At 48.1% G+C, this 21,366-nt stretch overlaps 1 protein-coding gene across 4 annotated transcripts in view; it reads right to left on the reverse strand.

Annotated features, from left to right (window-relative positions):
- CLSTN1 (calsyntenin 1) overlaps nt 1-21,366 on the reverse strand; it is a 121,815-nt gene that overhangs the window by 4,604 nt on the left and 95,845 nt on the right. For 2 of the 4 annotated variants that reach the window (XM_073585000.1, XM_073585001.1), the window contains 8 exons: nt 19,131-19,181; nt 17,220-17,377; nt 16,924-17,054; nt 16,429-16,655; nt 16,025-16,195; nt 15,241-15,386; nt 14,071-14,203; nt 13,423-13,607 (listed from right to left, as the gene is read on the reverse strand). In XM_073585000.1, coding sequence (XP_073441101.1) covers nt 13,423-13,607; nt 14,071-14,203; nt 15,241-15,386; nt 16,025-16,195; nt 16,429-16,655; nt 16,924-17,054; nt 17,220-17,377; nt 19,131-19,181 — 1,202 coding nt within the window. The remainder of the gene's footprint in view (nt 1-13,422; nt 13,608-14,070; nt 14,204-15,240; nt 15,387-16,024; nt 16,196-16,428; nt 16,656-16,923; nt 17,055-17,219; nt 17,378-19,130; nt 19,182-21,366) is intronic. The other 2 variants (XM_073585004.1, XM_073585003.1) reach the window with 1 other exon arrangement.

The raw sequence follows: 21,366 nt of genomic DNA on the forward strand, positions 1-21,366 counted from the left end.
AAAAACCATTATTTGTCCCACGCTGTATGGTAATCTGTTAGGTCCGGTATGATGGGTGTTGCCTCTGTTCCCTCACTCCTCCTCGGCTTGCTGTACGCATTCATCGCCGTGAATATCGGAGATCGCGTAGAGATTTTGTGAGTGCGCATTGAAATGGTATCTCGCTCGTGCGCAGCATGCTTTGTCCAACTAAGAGCAAAGCCAAAAATCAGTAGTAGTAGAGAAAAAAATAAAGGTTTTTATGGGTGATACATGAGTCAGGGGGTTACATCACTATTTAGGGAATGCATGGCTGACACTGAATAAAATATTTTTAGCTGGTAGGACAGAAAAGTGCTGACAGGTTCCCTTTAACCCCTTTGTGACCCAGACAATTTTTACAATTCTGACCACTGTCACTTTGAGGTAATAACTCTGGAACGCTTCAACGGATCCCGCTGATTCTGAGAATGTTTTCTCGAGACATACTGTGCTTTATGATAGCAGTAAAATTTCTTCAATATGACTTGAGTTTAAAAACAAAAAACGGAAATTTGAAAATATATCAGTCTTTTTGATCTCGTGTTCCACTTTTTGTTCAGCAGTATGATGATAAAGCATTGTTTTTTTGCCTTTTTTTAATGGTGTTTACTAAAGGGGGTAACTAGTGGGATAGTTTTATAGGGCGGGTCATTACGGACGTGACAATACCAAATATGTGTACTTTTTAAGGTTTTTTTTATTTACATAAATATTTTACTAATAAATAAATTTAATTTTTTTTCTTTATTTGGGGATTTTTAAAAAATTTTTTTTACACTTTCTTTAACTTTATTACATTGTCCCAGTATGGGACATTGCTGATCTGACACTGTGCTGTTATATAGTAATCTGACAGGCAGTGTAGGAGGCTTGGAGGCTCCTCACTGCCACCTCACTGAAGGACCCGGAAGGACCCCTCAGCCATCTTGGAGCCAGGGGCCTCCATGGAGACCACTGAAACAACCCAATCGCATTGCGTTGTTCAGGTGGGAGTGCGCACGGAGCCCCCTCCCTGCGCGATTGTGGGCGTTGCTGCGGGGTGTCAGCTGTCTCATACAGCTGACACGCACACCCGATCACCGCGGCGCTCAGCGTTCCGCCATACTAGTACTGCTCTGGACGGAAATGCAGTTCCCGCAGAGCAGTACTAGTACGGCTTAAGTCGGGAAGGGGTTAAATATCCTGAATGTGCACCCATGTATTGCTTGAAAAAGGTTCTCACTCTTGAATGGAAACATCGCTATGATGGGCTATTAACCCCTTAACGTCCAATGACTGACACAGTCCGTCATGGCTGGGTGTCAGTTCCCACACCAGGACGGGCTGTGTCCATCTTGCATTTAAACTATCACTCTGTGTAAACATGCAGTGACAGTTCAGTGCCGACAGCTGTCTGTGACATGCCGGCAGTCCCTGCACCCAGATCGCTGTGATCGGTCAGTCAATCTGACTGACCGATATCAGCATGATGGCACAGGAGATGCTGAAATATCAGCACTTCCTGCCCGGTTAGTGCAGGAGCTTAGCTAGTGGCTGAGCATCTGCACAAACAGTCAGAAGCGACGTCCGTGCTGCCCCTAGCTGTTAACCCCCTGATTGCTGTAATCAAGCTCAATCGCAGTGTTCAGAAGGGAGGCAGAGGGACGGGAGCTCCCTCTGCTTTCAGATTGGCGGCGTCGCGGGGCCCAATTGACCCCCAGGTCATCAAGCTATGGAAAGCCTCTGAGACCATGCTCACAGCATGGTGTCAGAAGCTTTCACCATAGGTATAATGCACTGCCATGCTAGTGCACTGCAATGCATTATACATGCAAGTAAAGTGAAAGTCTCAAAGGGACTAGGTAAAAAAAAAAAAAAGAAAACTTTAAACAAAAAGTAAAAAAATCCACAAATTCATTTTTTTTTTACATAAAAATGTGTAACAAAAAACACGTTTGGTATCGCCGCGTCCATAAAAATCCGATCTATAAAAGTGTCACCCTAGTTAACCCCTTCAGTGAACACCGTAAAAAAACAAACAAAAAAAAAGTAGCAAATTATGCTTTATCATCATACCATTTGGAAAAAGTGGAATAAAACGCCATCAAAAACACGAATGTGAATAAAAATAGTATCACTGAAAGTGACATCTTGTCCCGCAAAAAAACAAGCCGCCATACAACTCCATCAGCGGAAAAATAAAAAAGTTATAGCTCTCAGAATAAAGCAATGCTAAAATAATTATTTTTTCTATAAAAGTTTTGGTGTAAAAATGCCAAAACATAAAAAGATATAAATGAGGTATCGCTGTAATCATAGTAACCTGATGAATAAAACTGCCTTATCAATTTTATCTGATGCGGAATGGAGGGGGGGAAAAAATCCTGAATTGCTGATTTTTGTTCATTGTGTCTCCCAACAATTGGAATAGAAAGCGATCAAAAAATGGCATGTGCCCAAAAATGGAACCAATAAAAACATCAACTTGTCCCACAAAAAACAAGCCCTGACATTATTCTGTTGGCCGAAATATGGAAAAATTATAGCTCTCAAAATATGGTGATGAAAAAACTTCTTCTTGCAAAAAAAAAAAAAAAGTCTTAGTGTGTGACAGCTGCCAAACATAAAAAAAATATAAATCTGGTATCGCGGTAATCGCACCAACCTGAAGGATAAAGTCACCTAATCACTTATACTGCACGAGGAACGGCTTAAAAAAATAAAACCAATTCTTCACCTGCTGTGGATTTGTTCATTCTGCCTCCCAAAGATCACAGTAAAGCTGGAGTCACACATAGCGACTTACCAGCGATCACGACAACGATATCAACGCGTCAGGATCGCTAGTATGTCGCTATGTGATCGCTGGTGAGCTGTCAAACAGACAGCTTCACCAGCGATGCCGAGCGCCCGGCATCGCTGTGTTTCTTAGCGCTGATGCCATATCCCTGTAAAAAAATAGAATTAAAATAAAAAATATTGTTATTCTCACCTTCCGACGTCCCGCGCAGCCATCCTGCCTCTCTCCATGCTCCGGTCCCAGTAATCCTTTGCGAGAATGACCGCGAGAATGTCACGGTCTCGCGGCAGCGCGACGTCTCCCGGTCATTCGTGCAAAGGATCACTGGGACCGGGAGCATGGAGAGAGGTGGGATGGCTGCGCGGGACGTCGGAAGGTGAGAATAACAATATTTTTTTTTTTTTTTACAGCTGATCACTGGTCTCCCGCCTGTCACACACAGCGATGCGTGCTGGCCAGCTTGAGACCAGCGACGAAAAATATGTCCAGAGGTTTCTTGCAGCGATCAGCGATACCGGCAGGGGGGGGCGGTCGCTGATCGCTGTCACACACAGCGATCTCGCTGGTGAGATCGCTGTTGTGTCACAAAAGTTGTGACTAAGCAGCGATTTCGCTAGCGAGATTGCTATGTGTGACTCCCGCTTAAGGCTAGGCACTTATTTATCCTGCGCTCTACGCTGAGCGCTTGCATCAGGGTTGCCATGTAAATCTCAAATACGTGATTCAGAGAACCGCCGATGGAAGATTCCCTATAATGAGGCAGATGGATGTACTGTGAACGCCATAGGACCCGTGATCCGGAAATACAAGGCTGGAGGGCACCACTGCACGGGATCACCAGTTACATGCTATAAATTGTGAAACTGAACAAAGGAGAAAAGGCGCATGTACATATCAGGGATCACCAGATAGTAATATCAAAAATACTTTATTGAAACACCAACACACTAAGAGAATATTAAAAACATCTAAGGCTAGTTTCACACTAGCGTTTATGAGCGCAGCGACGGCCTGCGCACGGCCGCCGCTAAGCCCCGCCCCCTGCCACACCCCGCCGGTAGCTCCGCCCACCGGCGCACGACGCTGCATGCGCCCTGCGTCCCCTATCTTTATCACAGGGGGCGCAGGCCGTGCGCAGTATGCGTTTGGCGGCGCATGCGCCTTTTTGACGGTGCGCCAACGCAACCAAACTGCAGCAGGTTGCGTTTGGCGCAGGTCAGCGCACCGTCAAAAGGACGCATGCGCCGCCAAACGCATACTGCGCACGGCCTGCGCCCCCTGTGATAAAGATAGGGGACGCAGGGCGCATGCAGCGTCATGCGCCGGTGGGCGGAGCTACCGGCAGGGGGCAGGGCTTAGCGGCGGCCGTGCGCAGGCCGTCGCTGCGCTCATAAACGCTAGTGTGAAACTAGCCTAAAACTGCAAAAATGCAATCAGGACAATTCATAAACCCATAATAGGATTAAACCCCTGCCAAAACCCACATAGACAGTGTATTAAACAAATGGACATATATAAAGATAACGCTATGCAAACAATCAAGCTGAAAATTCAAAAACACACTGCCTGCAAAAAATCATGAACTGCAGAGACTGTATTACAAAAGAACCAGGGTAAGCTTTTCTGCTTGGAGAGTAATATAATACAACCCCAAAATGAGGGGGAGCAGAGAATAGCATACAACCTGAACCGGGTATACAGAGAGGCCTGCGTAGGGCTAGGTCCACATGAAATGCCAATGCAGTATAAGATAGAAGTTGTGTGCGTGTTTTTCGGTGTGCATAAAAAGGAGATTTTTGTGTACTCACCGTAAAATCTCTTTCTCTTAGCCTTTAATTGGGGGACACAGAACCGTGGGTGTTATGCTGCTGTCCACTAGGAGGCGACACTATGCATAATCTGAAAAAGATTAACTTTGTCTCCTCCTCTGCAGTATACACCCCTGGACGGCGTCAGCCTTCTCCAGTTTTGTGCAAAAGCATTAGGAGGAAAATACCAGAAACATAACCATGCCTGTAAGAAGGCTACTATAAACGAGCTCAAACAACAATATGAGAACCCAACCGTAACAACGGCCCGCAAGGGCAACAGGGTGGGAGCTGTGTCCCCCAATTAAAGGCTAAGAGAAAGAGATTTTACGGTGAGTACACAAAAATCTCCTTTACTCTGTCGCCTTATTGGGGGACACAGAACCGTGGGACGTCCCAAAGCAGTCCCTGGGCGGGAAGCAGTGGACGAATATTGTGCTGACAGTCCCCTAGACTTGGGGTACTGCCGCCTGCAGGACCCGTCTACCCAGGCTCGCATCCGCTGATGACTGGGTATGCACTCGGTAGTGTTTTGTAACTGTGTGCAGGCTAGTCCAAGTGGCCGCCTTACACACTTGATGTGCCGAGGCCTGATGCCGAATGGCCCAAGAGGCCCCTTCCGCCCGCATAGAGTGTGCCGTGATACCGGCCGGAAGAGGAGAATTGTTGAGGCGGTAAGCCTCTTGAATGGTGGACTTGATCCACCTAGCAAGGGTGGCTTTGGAAGCCGGTAGGCCCTTGCGAACGCCTTCTGGAAGAAGGAAAAGTGAATCAGACTTCCGGAAAGGAGCAGTCCTAGACACGTAAACACGCAATGCCCTGACAAGGTCAAGCGTATGCAGAGCCTTCTCCACCCTATGAACGGGAGCCGGGCAAAGGGACGGTAGTGAGATTTCCTCATTGAGGTGGAAGCTGGACACAACCTTCGGAAGGAAGGATGGGACTGTACGTAGAACCACCTTGTCCTGATGAAAAACCAGGAAGGGTAGTCTGCAGGAAAGAGCTGAAAGGTCAGACACCCTGCGTAGCGAGGTGATCGCCACCAGGAAAACCACTTTCTGTGATAGAAAGCGGAGTGAGACCTCCTTAAGGGGTTCAAAAGGAGGTGACTGTAGTGCTGTCAAGACCAGGTTGAGGTCCCACGTCTCCAACTGACGTTTGTAGGGGGGAACCAATCGGGAAACCCCTTGGAGAAAAGTCTTCACTTGCGGCTTGTTAGCAATACGCCTCTGAAAGAGCACTGAAAGCGCTGACACCTGGCTCTTCAGCGAGCCCAGGGATAGCCCGGCGTCCAGGCCTGACTGAAGGAAACCGAGGACCCTTGGAAGAGAATAGGGGAGTGGGATCTGCCCACAAGATTCGCACCATGTGAAGAAAACCTTCCAGGTACGATAGTAAATCCTGGCTGAAGTTGGCTTTCGAGCCCTGATCATGGTTTTAACGACTTCCGGTGAAAAACCTGCTTGGGTCAAAACCCAGGTCTCAATGGCCACGCCGTCAAATTGAGAGCTCCTGAGTTCTGGTGGAAGAACGGGCCTTGTGACAGAAGGTCGGGACGTGTGGGGAGACGCCAGGCAGCGTCTGCTGTGAGTTGCACGACGTCGGCGTACCATGTACGCCTGGGCCAGTCTGGAGCGATCAGGATGGTGGGAACTCCCTCTTGCTTGATCTTCCTCAGGACTCTGGAGATCAGGGGAAGAGGTGGCAAAATGTACAGAAGCTGGAACTGGGTCCAGTCCTGAACCAGGGCATCTGCTCCGAGCGACCGCGGATCGCGCGTCCTGACCATGAAATTGGGAACCTTGGCATTGAGATGGGATGCCATTAGATCCACGTCCGGGGTGCCCCAACGATGACAGATCTGACAGAAAACTTCGGGATGGAGAGACCACTCCCCCGAGTCCATTCCTTGTCGGCTGAGATAGTCGGCTTCCCAGTTGTCCACACCCAGAATGTGGACCGCAGAGAGTACCGACCTCGCATTCTCCGCCCATTGTAGGATACGTGTTACTTCGGTCATCGCCTGGATGCTGCGGGTGCCGCCTTGATGGTTCACATATGCCACTGCCGTGGCATTGTCCGACTGTACTCTGATATGAGAGTCTGCTAGCAAGTGATGGAAGGCTTTCAACGCCAGGAAGATGGCCCGGATTTCCAGGATGTTGATGGGCATGGTCGCTTCCATTGGTGACCACCTGCCTTGCGCTCTGTGATGCAGGTGCACCGCGCCCCAACCTATAAGGCTTGCGTCGGTGGTCAAAACCTTCCATTGACCGGAGAGAAAGGATTTTCCCCTTGCAAGCGAGGTTGGCTCGAGCCACCAGTGCAGGGACCTCCTGGTTTTTGCTGATAACCGGAATTCCCTGTCGAGGGAGAACGGATTCCTGTCCCAGGACTTGAGGATGGCCAGTTGAAGGGGTCTGAGGTGAAACTGGGCAAACGGTACCACCTCCATTGCTGCTGCCATCCTGCCAAGTACTCTCATGGCATACCGGAGAGATCTGGGGGACTTGCGGAGGAGTGTGTGAACTCCCAGACGGAGAGCCAGTGCCTTGTCTCTGGGGAGAATCACCAGACCCTTGGAGGTGTCGAATAACATCCCAAGGAAGGTCAGAGACTGACTCGGGGTAGTCGAGGACTTCTGTAAATTGACTATCCACCCCAGGCGCCTCAGAGTGTCGATCGTGATCGAGACGTTGACCTCGCAGTCCTTGAGGGTGGGGGCCTTGATGAGAAGGTCGTCCAGGTATGGAACGACTACTATGCCTCTGGAGTGCAGAACGTCCATGGTAGCTGCCATGACCTTTGTAAATGTTCTGGGAGCCGTGGCGAGACCGAACGGGAGGGCCACAAACTGGTAATGGTCTTGGTCGATTGCGAATCTGAGGAACCTCTGATGGGCGGTAGCAATCGGTATATGCAGGTATGCGTCCTGTATGTCTATGGAGGCGAGATATTCTCCTTTTTCCTTGGACGCAACGATTGACCGGAGGGATTCCATGCGAAAGTGACGAACTTGAACATACTTGTTGAGTTGCTTGAGGTCTAGTATGGGTCGGACGCTGCCTCCTTTCTTGGGCACCACGAACAGGTTGGAGTAGAACCCTCGGAAGCGCTCTTCTGCTGGGACCGGCACTATGACTCCTGCTTGCCGGAGGGAAGAAACCGCTTGAAGGAAGGCCTGAGCTTTGAGCGGGGATTTTGGAGGGACAGAGGGAAAAAACCTGTGCGGTGGGCTGGTAGTAAACTCGATTTTGTATCCTGAAGACACTATTTCCTTGACCCACTTGCCGTCTGTAATAGGCAGCCAGACCTGCTGAAGGAGTAGCAGTCGTCCGCCTACAAGTGGGGTGTCTTCCGGAGGGCATGAGTCAAGATGAGGGAAAAGTCTGAGGTTTTCCTCCTTTAGATTTCGCTTGGCTTGCCTTTGACTGCCAGTTCCTGTCCGGCCTCTGTGCCGCACGTGTGTTGTCCCTGCGGGGGGAACGACTACGGTTTTGTACTGGGCGTGAGACGGACCAGCCTGAAGAATTCCGAAAGGATCGGAAACAAGATTGATTACGTCTTTTAAACGTGCGTTTTGGTCTTAATTGAGGGAGGGAAGTACTTTTGCCCCCGGTAGCATTGGATATCATTGTATCCGGCTTTTCACCGAAAAGACGGCCACTGAAGTACGGGAGATTTGTTAGGGACTTTTTTGAGGCCGCATCCGCTTTCCATTCTCTTAGCCAGAGAATACGCCGGATTGTGATGGTGTTTGATGCTATTGCCGCTACCCCTCTTGCAGAGTCCAACGCTGCATGGACCATGTAATCTGCCACCACTGCAATTTGCACCGCCTGGTCCGCCAGCTGAGGATTTGAGGCTTAAAGGCCCTTTTGCAAGAGATCAGCCCAGGCCATGATGGCCTTGGCTGCCCAAACTGAAGCAAATGCGGGAGCCAGAGAGGCACCTGCCGCTTCAAAGATTGAACGAGCCATGCGTTCAACCTGCCTGTCTGCTGTGTCCTTGAGGGTTGAACTGTCCGGCAGCGAGAGAAGCGTTTGTGCTGCTAGTCTAGAGACTGGAGGGTCCACTTCAGGCGGATCTGTCCAATCCTTGGTGTCTTTCTGTGGGAAGGGGTACTTTGCTTCCAAATACTTGCGATTGGCAATTTTTTTCTCAGGCTGCGAAAAATGCTTAGAAAGGATTTTTTGAAATTCCGGGTGATTAGGGAAGACCTTCGATGGTTTCTGAACACTTTCAAAGGAAATCTTGTGTTCTGGTGCATCCGGGGTTGGATCTGAAATGTCCAGCACCCGAAGGATGGAAGAGACGATATCTTCAACTATCGCAGTATTGCTAGGGGGACAAGGGAGCAGAGCGGTCTCTGTTTCGTTATCTGAGTTGGAGTCACATATGCCCTCTGAGTCTTGCGCATCGCTAAGGAGCTCCCTAGCGGGTGAACTAGAGCGGAGGTTTTCCCTGGTCTGGGATTGTGGAGATCCGCATTGTCTTTCCCTATCAGGGGACGGCCTCGGTGACCTGGAGCCACTGTGTCTCTCCCTGGAGGGGGAAGGCCTATTGCTATGTGAGGACGCAGATGAACGCGACCTGTGGGTCCGCTTACGCCTCGAACTGTCGGAAGCGACCTGCACGTGAGACCGGACGTCCCTTTGCTGGGTAACGTTCATCCGAGACATGACCCTGCAGAGCCTGCAGTAATGTGGAGGTCAGGTTATCTATAGACTGTGTCATAGACTGCGACATCTGAGTTGCCCATTCCGGCGCAGTAGCGGTCGCCGAAGCGTTGGTAGGGACTTCTTGGGGTTCTGCTCCGGTTTTTTGGGTACAGTCCCAGCAGTGCGGATACGTGCTGCCGCTGGGGAGAGTGACCTTGCAGGCTGTGCAGACTGCATAAAAGCAGTCTTGCCTGGTTCTTTTCTTTGAGCCCGACATAGTACCTAGGCTGATTAATAGAGGCCCTACAGGGGTATCTACGCAGAGGAAAAAGGAGTAGGAGAGCGCTATATGGTATAGGAATTCACAGATGAGTACCATGGACCCAGCTGTGATCTTACCCCACCGGTGCTCCCCTTAGAGTCTCCGGGGGGGCATAGGACGTGGGGCTTATCAGCGCTGGACCTATGCTGCCTTCCTCCAGGTGCAGCAAGATGACCACCGGATTCTGAGGTGGAGAGGGAAGGGGGCGGAGAGCTGGAAAAGGGCGCGCTGGGCCATGTAAAAGCGCGCCCTTCCTGCCTCGATCCGCCCCTTCTATGACACTGCAGTGTCATTTTCGTCATCCGGGGGGCGGGCCGGGGAAAAGGCGGCGGCTTCGGCTAGGCTGAAGCCGCGGTCTAAATTAGAGGCCTGATGCCCAGGAGGGCACCAGAGCGGCGCGGTAGTCCGGGAGGGGGTCGGATTTGCACCGGACCCCCCCCCCCCCCGGAATGGGCGACTGGCTAGCGGTGGGGGCAGCAGGGCTAGCGGTTCCCGTGTGGGGGGTCCCTGGAGCGCCATGGAGCCACTGCTGCTGCAGAGGCAGGGGCGCAGAAAGCCCTGTCTCTGCTGTGCCACGTCTGCCTGCACCCTACCCCCGGCCCCAGCAGGATCCCACAGCTGGTCTGGGGTCCCTGGTGCAGAATGCTGTCTGTACTCCGACCCTACCTGCGGCGTCTCAACCTAATGCCCCCTGCGGGGGATTAGGGAGGGTGCGTCTGTCACCGTCAGGGGGTCTTCATCCTTGCCTCAACCTCAACCCAGACCCTGAAGGGGGTTGGGGAAGGAGGGGGGTCTCAACTTCGGACCAGTACCCGAGGGACTGGGGAAGGAGCGACATGGGGGAACCGCCATCTCCACTTCAACTGGGCACCCCTAAAAAGGGGGCCAAGGAAGGAGCCATGCCGGGAGTCTCGCTGGAGACCCACTTTTCTTCATCTGTTCCGACGAAAGGAAAAAAAAAAAAAAGAAAAAAGGTGTGCCTCCTTGCGACACTAAGCAAAAACTGGAGAAGGCTGACGCCGTCCAGGGGTGTATACTGCAGAGGAGGAGACAAAGTTAATCTTTTTCAGATTATGCATAGTGTCGCCTCCTAGTGGACAGCAGCATAACACCCACGGTTCTGTGTCCCCCAATAAGGCGACAGAGTAAACGCAGTCCAGCATAGTTTTGTGCACCTCTGAAAGGAAGGACGACGCTGAACAGAGGCCAGATGGAGTCCAGAGTAACTGCTGCCTCATTATAGTGAATGGATCCCTCAAGGGTTTCATCTGTCACGTAGCTTGGAGATTTTGATGGAAACCCCAAAGTATGTGCTTCAGCTCAATCCACAAAAAAAGTCTACACTCAGGTCTGTCATCTGTCAACAGAAATATAGAAGGCTTCCACATTACTGGTAGCACAAAGGCTCTGGAAAAACTGAAAAAAATTCAGCAAATTCTGCGCTCCCAAATGCCCCCCTCTCTTCTGAGCACCAGTGTGCATAAATCACCTTTAGCATGCATATTTGGCAGGGGTATAATTTCCAAAATGGGGTCACTTGGGGGGATTCTGCTTTCTAGCACATAGTTTGCGGACTCCATATAGAGAGCCCCTATTTGAAAATCTGCGCTCCACGAGGCAAATAGGGCTCCATCCCTACTGAGACTCTCCCTATAGCTAATCAGTACTGTACACCCACATATGGTGTATTTCTATATTCAGCAGAAATTGTGGGACACATTTTGGTGCCAATTTTACCCATTTCTTGTGTGAAAATATTAAATCTGGGGCTACAACAAAATTTTTGTGGTAAAAATGTAATTATTTTTTCTTTACTGCCTAATGGTATAAAATTCTGTGACACACCCTTGGTATCAATATGATCATTGCACCCCTAAATTAATTAATTGAGAGGTGTAGTTTGTAAAATGGGGTCACTTATGGGGCATTCTACTTTTCTGGCACTTCATCAGGGGCTCTCCCAGTGGGTCATGGCACCCTCAAACCATAATAGTAAAATCTGCACTATAATATGGTGCTCCTTCCCTTTTGAGCTTTGCACTGTGCCTCAAAAGTAGTTTTCACCCACACATCTAGATAAGTTCCTTGAGGGGTCTAGTTTCCAAAAGAGTATCACTTGTGGGGGGTTTCCACTGTTTAGGCACATCAGGGGCCCTCCAAAAGTGACATGGAGTACGCTCTTGATTCCAGCCAATTTTGTGTTCAAAAAGTCAAACCTTTCTCCTTCCCTTCCGGGTCCTGCTGTGCGCTCAAACAGTGGGCTTCCTTCACACATGGGGTACTAGCGAACTCACATGGGGTATTGGCACACTCAGGAGAAATTGCACAACAATTTATGGGGTCCATTTTCTCCTGCTACCTTTGTTAAAATAAAAAATTTGGTACTAAAAGATGATTTTTGAGGAAACAATTGGATTTTCAATTTTCATGGCTCTGTTATAAACTTCTGTGAAGCACCTGGGGCTTCAAGGTGCTCACCATGCATCTAAATACATTCCGTGAGGGGTCTAGTTTCTAAAATGTTGTCACTTGTGGGTTTTTTTCACTGTTTAGGCACATCAGGGGATCTCCAAACGCAACATTGGCGTCCGATCTCAATTCCAGCCAATTTTGCGTTGAAAAAGTCAGACGGCGCTCCTTCCCTTCCGAGCTCTGCCATGCGCTCAAATAGTGGTTTACCCCCACATATGGTGTTTTGGCGTACTCAGGACAAAGTGCACAACAACTCTCGATTAAAGCCAATTTTACGTTCAAAACCTCAAATGGTGCTCCTTCCCTTACGAGCCCTGCAGTGTGCCTAAAGAGTGGCCTTCCTCCACACTTGGGGTATCGATGTACTCAGGAGAAATTGTTCAACAAATATTGTGGTTCGTTTTCTCCTGATATCATTGACAAAAAAAACTTGTAACCGAATGAAAATTTTTGTGAAAAAAAAGTTAAATGTTCATTTTTTCCTTCCACATTGCTTCAATACTTGTGAAGCACCTGAAGGGTTAATAAACTTTTTGAATGTGGTTTTGAACAACTTGAGGGGTGCAATTTTTAGAATGGTGTCACTTTTGGGTATTTTCTGTCATCTAGGCCCCAAAAGTGACTTCAAATGTGAGGTGGTCCCTAAAAAAAAAAAGGTTTGGTAAATGTTGTTGAAAAAAATGAGAAATCGCTGGTCAACGTTCAACCCTTATAATTTCCTAACAAAAAAAAATTGTTTCAAAAATTGTGATGATGTAAAGTAGACATGTGGGAAATGTTATTTATTAACTACTTTGTGTGACATGTCTCTGATTTAGGGGCATAAAAATTAAAAGTTTGAAAATTGTGACATTTTCAAAATTTTTACCAAATGTACAGTTTTTTTTCACAAATAAGCACAAGAAATTTTGAAGAAATGTTACCACTGTCATAACATACAATATGGTACGAAAAAACAGTCTCAGAATCAGCGGGATCCGTTAAAGCGTTCCAGAGTTATAACCTCATAAAGTGACAGTGGTCAGATTTCAAAATTAAGGCCTGGTCATTAAAATACAAAGTGGCTTGGTCCTTGAGGGGTTAAACAGAAGCTCCCTTTTTTCACTTTTAATGGTGCGCTGCCTCCAAATTTTGTAATCTCTACAAATACACACACATACCTCTGTATGCACATGCAAAAATGAGCATAAATATAAAAAACAATCACACAGACGTATATCTATATGTACACTCACATTGGAAGGCTTACTTTGCAGAATTTTTTCACTACCTGTGTAACACTTTTGCACTGGTCTATAGTATATACACATACTCACTATATATACAGAGGGCACCCCCACATGTAGCATCAGGACTTACCTCCATGGGGTTCACCGTGATAGTAAGAGCAGAGTCATCCCAGTCCATTTCGTTTTCTTTGCCCCCCTCTTGGTCACGTATGGTGCGCTGATGAGCAGCACGAATGCGAAACACTCCGAGAATGATCATGAAGACCAAGAAACTGACACAGACAACTATAACGATGGTAGCCGCACTGGGAACCACTGAGGAGGAAGCAACACGTCACATTAACACCATCATAACACCGCTGTGTATCAGTGAGCAGTAGGGGGCGCCATCATTACAGCGCTGTGTGTAATGTATCAGTGAGACATATAGGGCGCCATCATTACACCTCTGTGTGTAATGTATCAGGGAGCAGAAGAGGGTGCCATCATTACACTGCTGTGTACAGTGTATCAGTGAGCAGCAGAGGGTGCCGTCATTACACCTTTGTATGTAATGTATCAGTGAGCAGTAGAGGGCACCATCATTACACTGCTGTGTGTAATGTATCAGTGAGCAGTAGAGGGTGCCATTATTACACTGCTGTATACAATGTATCACTAGGGGGTAGTATAAGGCTGTGATTTTACCAGTTCTCTAACAGAGGAGGCTAGGCATTTGTCAGCTGATGTTATTGACCATAGACATCCAGCGTATGACAGATACTCTGATACTACATACCTGATGCGGCGTGTGTGCTGGCTGGATTGTGTCCCAACAGATCGGGAGACTGATGCCGGGACGGGACAAACAGAGCCTCAGATATAATATGATTTGGGGCCTCTGGGGGGCTCGCAGTATGGATTACATTCACCTATAACAAGAAACAATGCAGGACAGGAGAGACTTAGGCTAAGTGCACACGTACCGGAACTCTCGCGGAAATTACTGCGAGAATTCCGGAATTCCAGTCCGCGGGAAAATCGCATTTTAAATTTCCGCGATTTTCCCGCGGAAAAACTAGCATTTTGCAAGCGTATTTAGCTTCCAAAATGCTAGCGTTTTCCAAGCGATCTGTAGCATCGCTTGGAGAACTGATTGACAGGTTGGTCACACTCGTCAAACATAGTGTTTGACGAGTGTGACCAACTTTTTACTACTGAGGCCGCCTATGCAGCATCAGTATTTAAAAGATAGAATGTAAAAAAAAATAGTGTTATTCTCACCCTCCGACGTCCCGCGCATCCGTTCCCAGTAATCCTTTGCGAAAATGCCCGCGATGACGTCAGTTCTCGCGGGATCGCGACGTCTCGCGGTAATTCGCAATGACGTCGCGCGAATGACCGCGAGACTTCACGATCCCGCGAGAAGGGACGTCATCGCGAGCATTTTCGCAAAGGACTACTGGGAACGAGAGCGTGAAGAGAAGCGGGAAGGCTGCGCGGGACGCCGGAGGGTGAGAATAACATTTTTTATTTTTAAATTCTATTTTTTACAGGGATATGGTACCCAAAGCCCGGAGGACAGTCTCCTCTCCTCCGGACCGTGGGTACCATCCGCAAATGTTCTGCTTACTTTCCGCATGGTGTGCACAGCCACATGCGGGAAATAAGCGGAACAATGCATTCCTATGGGTGCGGGATCGCCGCGATTCCGCAAATTAATGAGCATGCTGCGGTTTTTACCGCGAAGCGATTCCGCCGCGGTAAAAACCGCAGCATTAGCACAGCATTGCGGAATCCCATAGGAATGCATGGGATGCTTATTTTTTGCGTTTTCGCGGCAAAATCGCGCGGTTAAAACCGCCGCGGAAACGCGAAAAAAACGCCACGTGTGAACTCAGCCTTAATCAGAATCCGAAGCTGCTGGCCGCCCAGACCTACTGCAGTCATTGCTTCCTCTCTTCCTCACCTCCACCTGGAATTCGTTGCTGCTGTAGCGTCCGTTCAGCTCAGAACAGATCACCTTGAACTTTCGGTCAAACACGGAGACTGTGTTCCAGTTCCTGTAGCGGATCAGATGCAGAACCTCCTCATAATTTGCCATCGTATCCACACCTGCAATACATGAGAATTCTTTTCTTCCTGAGTTTGGCCATACTTGGATTTCCTGCCTCTTAGTGTTTTTGCTCTCTGGCAGTTACCGTGTAGCGCGCACTGACATCATTACATAACATGGCACGTTTCCCAGCCATGACTGACCCCCGGGAGCAGAGCGGCGTCTATTCCTGCATCCTCCCAGATACAGTCCACACTCCGCTGGAAACTACAAGACCCATGCACCAGACCTTACAGCCATGATCTCGTGCTGAGTCATCTTGCTCCGATTTTTGCTATTTTTTTTTCATACCTTTTCCATTTTTATAATGTATTTTTCAGTACAGAAATGCCGGATTCTGCACTGTCAAATGCAATTACATTTTTTATAGATCCTCATAGAATCCTATAGAGAAAATATGCTATAAAAAAATAAAAACAAAAAACAAACACAGCAGGCAGGACTTTTCCTGACATCACATACACTTTGATTGGACTGTTCAGTGAAGATTTTCTGCACAAAAATTAAAAAAAAAAAAAAAAAATGCAGCGCTTATGCTACGTGGGAACACGGCCTACAAAGAGCCCTAGACAACGAACATCCCGGCTAATAAGTAGCAGCTGAGAGACAAGCACAGCAGTGCAGAGGATGGGCCGACCTGTGATAACGATGCCTTGGTTGGAGGAGCTCATCTCCAGGCCCTTCTGCTGCAGGTGGGTAAGGTCCAGCTGGAGACTTTCCTGCTCGGGGTTCAGGGCCTCCCCCACCACGCTGATTTCACAGGTGTCCAAGTTGTGCATGATTTCCTCTGACACCAGAGATTCCTGGACTGTTGGGGAGAAAATGACAAATAGGACATTCTTAACAACTCAATGCATAGCTTAAAGAAAACTTTAGGTGCAAAGGATGTTCCCAGGCTTTAGTTTCACTGTTGCCTCTTGCTCAGATTTAGCATCGAGCTCATGGACAACTGTTCTGGAGCTCTCTCAGTCTTCCAGTCCATGATCTGAATCTGAGCACCACAGATGGTCCCCACATACCACCTATCATACAGTCACAAACCTGTGGGGTCCTCGTCTCCTTCCCCCTCGGCCTCTACCTCGCGTGTGATGGTGCTGATGATACGCAGCTCAGGGAACAGGGTCACCCCTTCTGTGCCCTCAAACTCAGAGGCAGAACGGGCAAAGTGGTCGATGCCGCTGACACTGATTTTGGGCTCCTCGGGCTGTAGTACCATGACGTAGCCGTCCACGTCTGGAATTCTGATACAGGTCTCTTCGTTAAAGCATCTGCGGCACAAGTGCAAAGCGGTGGTGAGAGAAGGCGACATTAATCTACATATTGTAAATCCTACACATCCCCGGGGCCCGACCCCATATGTATAATGACAGAATATAGGAAATCCTGTGTCATCTCACATCCTAGTGAAGAACGAAGTAGGAGACCCCCATGATGGGAAACAAGGAAAAAAATAATGTGGCAGCTGCAGCAATGTGACCCCACACTTCAAGATCTGGATGTGGCAGTGCACCCCCCAGGGGCTGTAGGACCACGTACTTCACTGTAGTTGTGATCTTAAGACGTCTGATACCGGGGGTGGGGAACTGGCGGGTATTCAGGTAGGAGATGCGCTGCATTGCTTGGTCAAAGCGATCAATGTCATCTCCTTCGACGGTTAAAGTGGAGACCTGCAAAAGTCAATTCAGAAGATTACAACGTGGTGATGCACACAGTGACTGCACCAGCAGAATAGTGAGCGCAGCTCTGGAGTATAATACAGGTGAGGTAGATTTTTAATTATTAGTACAGAATTTGAATGCTATCACTTTTAGTCTTTGCCCGTCTGGACTCACCTTAATCCCTTTATCAACTCCATCAGCGGGTGGGGACTCCAGTCCCTCCTTGCAGGTATACAAGCAGTCAATGACCTTCTTGCTTTCTAGCTTTCCAGAACGAATCATCAACCCTGCGAGGTTTCCACGGAAGAACTGGGTCATGTGCTGCTCCCCACCTTGACATAAAAAAGTAGAGAGCAGTTCAGTATCTCTGCTATTTGGGTTTACTGTTCTCCTTCAAAAGATGTTACAGCGCCACATGCAGGTTAGTACCGTCCAGTCGTGGTGCAAACCTGGCTGCATCCAGGGACCACGAGTGGGAGAGGACATGCAGATGACCCTGGAGGTGACCGGTGGAAGTGGAGATAGAAAAAGCATGGTATAAGTTGGCGCCTAAATTGAGGGAGTCAAGAACTATTCTCCTGTACTAAAAGTGGCATCAGGAGTGCAGAAGAGCCCGATGCTGCGATCACACTGTGAAGACAAGGGCACTATGACTTCTTGTTGCTCCCCGACACTTCCGCCTCAGAGCATCAGTAATGCTTGTATTGGATTTAGCCTTTACATGTACACGATGGTGCACCGTCTGACGATGCATCTGAAGTGTAGCTAAAATTACATATAAGGGAATGTTGGCCCTTGGTACCACAAGTCCCAGGCAGCCTTACAGCTGGATGACCATTGGTTGCTTTGCCTTTGTACTATGCTCCTCATTGTGTCCCTGCATTGGGCATATTTCATGTATGTGGGACTGATTATGTCTCTACAGACTAGCATTCCTCTCATTTCTCCCTCCGGCATTACACATACAGAATGGACTATGTTAGGCTGAGTTCACACGTGGCGGTTTTTTCGCGTTTCCGCGGCGGTTTTAACCGCGAAAAATAAGAATCCCATGCATTCCTATGGGATTCCGCAATGCTGTGCTTATGCTGCGGTTTTTACCTCGGCGGAATCGCTTTGCGGTAAAAAACGCAGCATGCTCATTAATTCTGCACCAATAGGAATTCATTGTTCTGCATGTGGCTGTGCACACCATGCGAAAAGTAAGCAGAACATTTGCGGATTGTAACCACGGTCCGGAGGAGAGGAGACTGTCCTCTGGGCTTTGGGTACCATATCCCTGTAAAAAATAGAATTTAAAATAAAAAATATTGTTATTCTCACCTTACCACGTCCCGCGCAGCCTTCCCGCCTCTCTCCACGCTCCCGGTCCCAGTAAGCCTTTGCAAGCGATGACGTCCGTTCTCACGGGATCGCGAAGTCTCGCGGTCATTCGCGCGACGTCGTCGCGAATGACCGCGAGACGTCGCGATCCAGCGAGAACAGACGTCATCGCGGTAATTGTCGCAAAGGATTACTGGGACCGGGAGCGTGGAAGGAGGCGAGAAGGCTGCACGGGACGTCGGAAGGTGACAATAACTATATTTTTTTATTATTATTATTCTTTACATTCTATCTTTTACTATTGATGCCGAATAGGCGGCCTCAATAGTAAAAAGTTGGTCACACTCGTGAAACACTATGTTTGACGAGCTTGACCAACCTGTCAATCAGTTCTCCAAGCGATGCTCCAGATCGCTTGGAAAACGCTAGCAATTCTGCAAGCTAATTACGCTTGTAAAATGCTAGTTTTTCCGCGGGAAATCGCGGGAATTTAAAATGCGATTTTCCTGCGGAATGGAATTCCGGAATTATTGCGGTAATTTCCGCGAGAGTTCCGCTACGTGTGAACCCAGCCTTAGAATTGCTCCCGAGTTACACAAAGGGAAAGATTAAAAAAACTAAATAAATAAAAGCCTGAAAACAGAATCCGGACAGAAGTAAACCCCGAAAATAAAGCGAGAAATGAGTTTTGCTTTTCATGCGGGGTGTGAATGAGGTGAAATGTCTGTGCGGTGGAGGAGGATGGGGATGAACTGCAGCCACCTGCATCGCTCTCTGGCATTGGCTCACTGACATTTCCACTTTCTGAATACTCTGCAGAGAAGAGGGGACAAACAAGGGAAGTGACCACAGGGTTAAGGACATTGTAACACCGACATCAGGTTATGATAATAAATGCACTGTGATAAGAGAGGACGCGCAGCTGAGGGAGCGCCGGCTGCGGCCCGTGCTCAGGTCTAGATAAATGGTGACCTCTGCAACACAATCCAGCAGAATACACACACGCAGAAGCCACGACAGACACATGGCCTGATGTGCATGGTAATGACGCTATGAATAGCTCAACTACTGGCATCCAAGTGTCCAGCAACACACTAAAGAGGTCTGTCTGCCACACATACCAGATCCGTCTCTGTGCCCCCCCCCAGTTAGATTACAGGGGGCACAGCACCTCATCGCCATCACTTCAATCCACTCATCAGTGAAGGTGCTGAATATCGGAACCGCACAAATTAATGGCTGATCCTAATAATAGTCTGTGTCTTCTCTTCCTGAGATCCCCTTTAAGTGACCCCTGACTTTTAACTACTGCAATTTTCTTATGTACTTTGTCTTTCAGTTCATCAACATTTACTCTGCTTGCTGTCATTGAATGGGAACATACTTGACTTTTCAGATGCTGAAAACCCATCCTGATGTCCTGCTCATACAGCTGCAAGGCTGATTGAATAAGCTCAGGCACACATGCCGGGCAGCGAGGGCAGGACGATTTCGGGGCAGGATTGCAGCAGTCGAATGTAAACTATCATTTCTCCACTCAAAGAAAGAAAGAATACAAATCAGAGTATATCGCAGCGTAGCATGTAGTGAATGTCAGTGGATATCGACATGAGAGATCTGTAACGCATAGTTACGTAGGACTGACCCTAACACCCTGTATAAGGTCAGTAGTCTCCAGCCAGTCCTTCTCCAGCACGATGCTGGAAGTTGTAGTTTCACAGCAGTTGGTAGTCACTGCTGGTCTACAGTTGTGGCCAAAAGTATTGACACCCCTGCAATTCTGTCAGATAATACTGTTTCTTCCTGAAAATGATTGCAAACACATTCTTTGGTATTATTATCTTCATTTAATTTGTCTTAAATGGAAAAAACACAAAAAGAATTGTCCTAAAGCCAAATTGGATATAATTCCACACCAAACATAAAACAAAGGGTGGACAAAAGTATTGGCACTGTTCGAAAAATCATGTGATGCTTCTCTAACTTGTGTAATTAACAGCACCTGTAACTTACCTGTGGCACCTAACAGGTGTTGGCAATAACTAAATAACACTTGCAGCCAGTTGACATGGATTAAAGTTGACTCAACCTCTGTCCTGTGTGTACCACTTTGAGCATGGAGAAAAGAAAGAAGACCAAAGAACTGTCTGAGGACTTGAGAAACCAAATTGTGAGGAAGCATGAGCAATCTCCAGGCTACAAGTCCATCTCCAAAGACCTGAATGTTCCTGTGTCTACCGTGCGCAGTGTCATCAAAAGGTTAAAGCCCATGGCACTGTGGCTAACCTCCCTAGATGTGGCTGGAAAAGAAAAATTGACAAGAGATTTCAACGCAAGATTGTGCGGATGTTGGATAAAGAACCTCGACTAACATCCAAACAAGTTCAAGCTGCCCTGCAGTCCGAGGGTACAATAGTGTCAACTCGTACTATCCGTCGACATCTGAATGAAAAGGGACTGTATGGTAGGAGACCCAGGAAGACCCCATTTCTTACCCCGAGACATAAAAAAGCCAGGCTGGAGTTTGCCAAAACTTACCTGAAAAAGCCTAAAACGTTTTGGAAGAATGTTCTCTGGTCAGATGACACAAAAGTAGGGCTTTTTGGGCAAAGGCATCAACATAGAGTTTACAGGAGAAAAAAAGAGGCATTCAAAGAAAAGAAAACGGTCCCTACAGTCAAACATGGTGGAGGTTCCCTGATGTTTTGGGGTTGCTTTGCTGCCTCTGGCACTGGACTGCTTGACCGTGTGCATGGCATTATGAAGTCTGAAGACTACCAACAAATTTTGCAGCATAATGTACGGCCCAGTGTGAGAAAGCTGGGTCTCCCTCAGAGGTCATGGGTCTTCTCTTCCAGCAGGACAATGACCCAAAACACACTTCAAAAAGCACTAGAAAATGGTTTGAGAGAAAGCACTGGAGACTTCTAAGGTGGCCAGCAATGAGTCCAGACCTGAATCCCATAGAACCCCTGTGGAGAGATCTAAAAATGGCAGT

Source organism: Dendrobates tinctorius, unplaced genomic scaffold (assembly GCF_039654945.1).
Source record: "Dendrobates tinctorius isolate UK_male_01 unplaced genomic scaffold, ASM3965494v1 ptg000086l, whole genome shotgun sequence".
Lineage (NCBI taxonomy): Eukaryota > Metazoa > Chordata > Amphibia > Anura > Dendrobatidae > Dendrobates > Dendrobates tinctorius.